Source organism: Mytilus edulis, chromosome 7, assembly GCF_963676685.1.
Source record: "Mytilus edulis chromosome 7, xbMytEdul2.2, whole genome shotgun sequence".
NCBI classification, from domain to species: Eukaryota; Metazoa; Mollusca; class Bivalvia; order Mytilida; family Mytilidae; genus Mytilus; species Mytilus edulis.
Genome location: NC_092350.1, coordinates 557,367 through 561,959, shown reverse-complemented (window position 1 = coordinate 561,959; position 4,593 = coordinate 557,367). Strand labels below are relative to the sequence as shown.

The 4,593-nt window shown below is 33.6% G+C and overlaps 1 protein-coding gene across 1 annotated transcript; it reads left to right on the top strand.

The window, feature by feature from the left end:
* Positions 1 to 226: 226 nt before the first annotated feature.
* On the top strand, positions 227 to 4,322 carry LOC139529682 (opine dehydrogenase-like). The gene is made up of 4 exons (XM_071325532.1): positions 227 to 365; positions 1,239 to 1,280; positions 2,161 to 2,264; positions 2,822 to 4,322. The coding sequence occupies exons 3-4, from the start codon at positions 2,162 to 2,164 to the stop codon at positions 4,060 to 4,062; spliced, it is 1,344 nt and encodes a 447-aa protein (XP_071181633.1). The 5' UTR covers positions 227 to 365; positions 1,239 to 1,280; position 2,161; the 3' UTR covers positions 4,063 to 4,322.
* The last annotated feature ends 271 nt before the right edge of the window (positions 4,323 to 4,593 follow it).

The window sequence follows — 4,593 nt, the reverse complement described above, 5'->3', positions numbered from 1 at the left end:
GCTAACCCAGGGCAAAGGGGGGGTGCAAAACATATGTCCCGATACAAATGCATTGATCGGCAAAACTAAAGGGGGGGTGCGCACCCCCGGAACCCCCCCCCCCCCCCTGGATCCGCCACTGAAGTGTACAACTTATAACGTGCTATAATATTAAAACATATGCAGTAACAATGTAAGCTAATTTGCATTGCTTATCACGTTACTGAGTATACATTCTGTCCCTGGTAAATAATCTTAATATTTAAACGTCTACAGCTATACTCAACGTGATACACACCATTATTGATGATTATAACCTTGGCCTGTGTGTGACCGTTACAGAACGTTGACTACGGTCCAAACAAGGTCAGTCTGTAATATACAAGGTAAGCACAATTATTTAGTTTCCATTTATTGTATCTGAAAAGAATGTTAAATCCTATAAAGGCGTTTCCTTTTTTCAAATTCTCTTAGCTCTCGATATCAGTTTGTAAGGGTTAAGGTTTGTAGGTGCACATTTTCTAAATTGATAAAAACAGACCTTGCTGATGTGGAATGATTACTAATGTGATAACCATAGCATATACTGTCCCTGTAGCTATTTGTATTCGGAGGGTTTATATAAATCAATATCATGTCAATGAGCCAAGCTTGTTATATATATGTAGTATGGTATCGATATAGTGATAGAATTGATTGTTAATTTACTGGAGTTGGTTACTTATTTATTCGTTAATGTGGATAAGCTGATGTAAAAGATAAATAAGGTCTTTGATAATAGTCATACTTTTTTCGTTGTTTAAAACATATCGTTGTTCTATTAAACTTAATGCATATCCGATATTTCTTTATTTATCTTGGCTAAATAATAGTAATTGTTTAATGCAGCCAATAAATCTCTGACTATAAAACATGTAAAACTATATGTCATACTATTAATTACATTGTATCATGTGTGTTCTTTTGTGCTATTTATCATTTTTGTTACATATATATATATATATATATATATAGTTAGTACTATAGCATGTATATATGCTTTTTGCAAATAAAACCATTCAAAAATCTTAACACTCTTTGTAATACATGATCATACAAACTATTCAACACATGTTCAATTAACCCATGTATCTTAAGTGTATATTTCTGTGCCAATAAAACAGGCATTCAACATTATGTTTTCGTGATTATATTCCTCAAGTAGTAGGATACATGCTAGTATTGCGTTGTTTATATTCAGAGAAAATATTATTTTACAGAATGCTATGAAGAAATGATATAGAGAAATTCAAAATAAAGGTAAGTAGAAATCGGTGACTGTTTTAATGGTTAAGGTGGTATTTATTGAAATGATCATGTTTAACGATTTCTTGGAAGTAATAATTTAAATAAATGAATTTCTGTTTAGTTCCAAGAGCATTGTCTTTTAATTGTAAATGTATTGCGTTAGAAGGTGTTAACAGTTGGTGCTACAGCTTTACATAAGAACAAGGTTTACAAACCAGTATTAGTTATGAATACCATTTATTATTTACATGTTAGTAGAATACAATAACGTACAAAATATCACAGTGTACAATGTACATATTTCTACGTCGGAAATAGTAATTGACCTACTCATCCGGTTTTAACATATTAATTAACATGATTAAGTTAGCAATATTATTATTTTTTATCATATAAATTTGTAATTTTTCTGTATGGAATTTTGCCTCCGTTATAACACGGCTAAGAATTCCATGTCGTGCTTGAAAATAATCTGAAATTCTATATGTGTGCTCAGATTCTAAATAACATATAATAAAATTGAGAATGGAAATGGGGAATGTGTCAAAGAGACAACAACCCGACCATAGAAAAAACAACAGCAGAAGGTCACCAAATGCAATATAATGCAAAGAGAAATAAATTGTCCCGATTGTTTGGGTTTCTTACGTTTCATTGATATCTACAGTTGACGAAAGATTGCACGACAAAAGTCACGGAAGTTAAAATAAACGACGAACTCACGCATGCATGCAAATGATTTTTTTTCTCAAAAAAGATTTAAATATAATGTCAGAAAAATGTTATTAACATGATTAAAATTGTTAATTTAGCAATTTGACCTTTTATTTTGAATGACACTATATTTTTGGTTGTTTATTTGTGACTGACACTTTTATATTTTTTCTTAAAAAGCATGGCAGGTCAAACACATAAAGAATTCCTGGCAGGTTTAGTCACTGGGGCAGTCGGCGTCAGCGTCATAGTTGGATTGAAACGTCTGTTCGACAACATATCAGGTAATAGTCTGACTATAGGTTGAAGAGTAATGTTTAAGCTGTTTCTTTTTTGTAACTTTTCACTTATTACATAAGTGTTGATATCATTTAAAATACCCCGAGAAAAGAATAAGAATTGTTTCCAAAACGATCGCTTAAAATAGAAAAAATAATGGTAAAATGCAGTTATTGACTAAAGTGTCAGTAAGCGTACAACTATTTTGGACAGACATGAAACATAACTACTCACTGTGACTTTTAGAAATAGAAGGCAAAAAGAAAAAAAAAGATGAAAAGTATCCACATTTGCGCCATGAGCATGAATGAACAGAAAAATGTATAACTGAACGAAAATTACAAAAAATCGAATTATGAATGAGGGCTGATTTGATTGAAAAACCGTCACTATCCGTTTATAATCACTCAAAAGTTGCATATCCATGCAAAAAATCTGTGCTAGATTTGTTTTAATTATATTGTATCGTTTTGTATCAAGGTTCAAAAACATTTTTTCAACGGATAGAGCCTTTTATGCTGGTTTTTTTTCATTAACATAGTATTCCATTAATGAATTTCAGATAGTTTTCCAAAAGAGGGAAGAAATTTAAAGAAAGGTGTCCGACGATTAAAAATCCTTGTCTGTGGAGGTGGAAATGGCGCGCACTGCATGGCGGGAGTTGCCGGTTCCCATGCAGAAATTGATGTAAAGATTCTTTCACTTTTTGAAGACGAAGCTGAACGATGGTCAAATATATTAAAATCTAATTTTTTGACGGTCTACGAACCGCTTGTAAATGGGGGTCATATGGAAATATCAACCAAACCAAAGCTTGTTACGAATGATCCCGAGAAAGCTGTCGAAGGAGTTGATATTGTTTTCATGGTTGTACCCGCATTTGCTCACTCTCAGTACATTACGGCCATTGCACCATTTATTAAACCGAATACTTTAATTGTCGGGATGCCAGGACAGGCCGGTTTTGAGTTTCAGTGTATTAACATTTTGGGCCAGAAATCTTCCCAGCTGGCTATTGCATCGTTTGAATCTCTGCCATGGGCCTGTAGAGTTGATGATTTCGGAAAACATGTCCAATTAATCGGTTTCAAAGATGTCCTTGGCATGTCTGTAGTCACAGGAAAGGATTGTAAAATTCCATTCCCCATTGTAGATACAATTCAAGATATATTTGGAAAGAAGCCAGCAATTAATTTAGTTCAGAATTATATTGCAATTAATCTCATGGCAAAATCTATTATACACCCTCCGCTCATGTATGGTCATTGGAGTAACTGGGACGGTAAACCTGTCAGGGAGAAACCATTGTTTTATCAGGGCGTGGATCCAAAGCAAGCAAATTTACTTTCTAAGGTTAGCGACGAATGTATACTTACAGCGAAAAAGATAGAGAAGCTACGAAATGATCTGAAAATGAAAGATGTCATTCATATATTTGATTGGTATAAAACTTATTACCATGACGAGATCACTGATGACAGTTCGCTGATGATGGCCATGAAAACAAATGCAGCATACGATGGTCTTCTCCACCCAATGAAAAATGTGGAAGGTGGATTTGTCCCAGATTTTAACTACCGGTATACGAGAGAAGACATTCCGTATGGTCTCGTGGTGATGAAAGGTATAGCGGAACTAGCTGGAGTGGCGACACCTACGATGGATGAAATAATCACATGGGCACAGAATAAGCTGGGAAAAGAATATTTGGTGAACGGGAGGTTAACTGGAAAGGATTTAAAAGAAGCCCGGGCCCCTCAGTCTTTTGGATTCAAAACACTTGATGAACTGTTTAATATTTAGCTCTTGTTGATATGGTAACGATAATAACATCTTAACATGATCATATTTCGATAAATAAACATTTGTGAGGCATGCAAACATGTTATATGGTGCCTTAACTTTGTATAGTATGTGATATATATGCAATCGTAATTTAAAAGCGCTCTAAAAGTGAACAAAACGAAGTGCAGCGTTTATAATCGTTTATATTAGGCATTGGGGAAAAAGCTAACCTACCTCATACCGTATACAATTATTTAAAATAAAATATCCATCTGTAATAGTTTGCTACGTTTCATTTATATAAACCTCATTAATGATAAGGGTATGGTATAGATATAATGCTAATATATAGATTCCAACACAGGAATATATTGTTTATTGTATTTCCCAGTAATCTTGATATGTGTAAAGAACATGTACACTTACATGTGCAAGTACAACTAAAATCGATAGCAGTGAAAAAATACTTTTATAACGATGGGCTAATCAGTAAAAATAACTGCAACATCTAAATATGTATCAACGATATGAATCAGTTTGACACGGTGT

Bases quoted from the DNA above. Each gene is read 5' to 3' on its own strand.
- LOC139529682 (XM_071325532.1), top strand. From the start codon at position 2,162: ATGGCAGGTCAAACACATAAAGAATTCCTGGCAGGTTTAGTCACTGGG. The intron at 2,265-2,821 runs GTAATAGTCTGA...AATGAATTTCAG, and splicing joins TCTGTTCGACAACATATCAG to ATAGTTTTCCAAAAGAGGGA.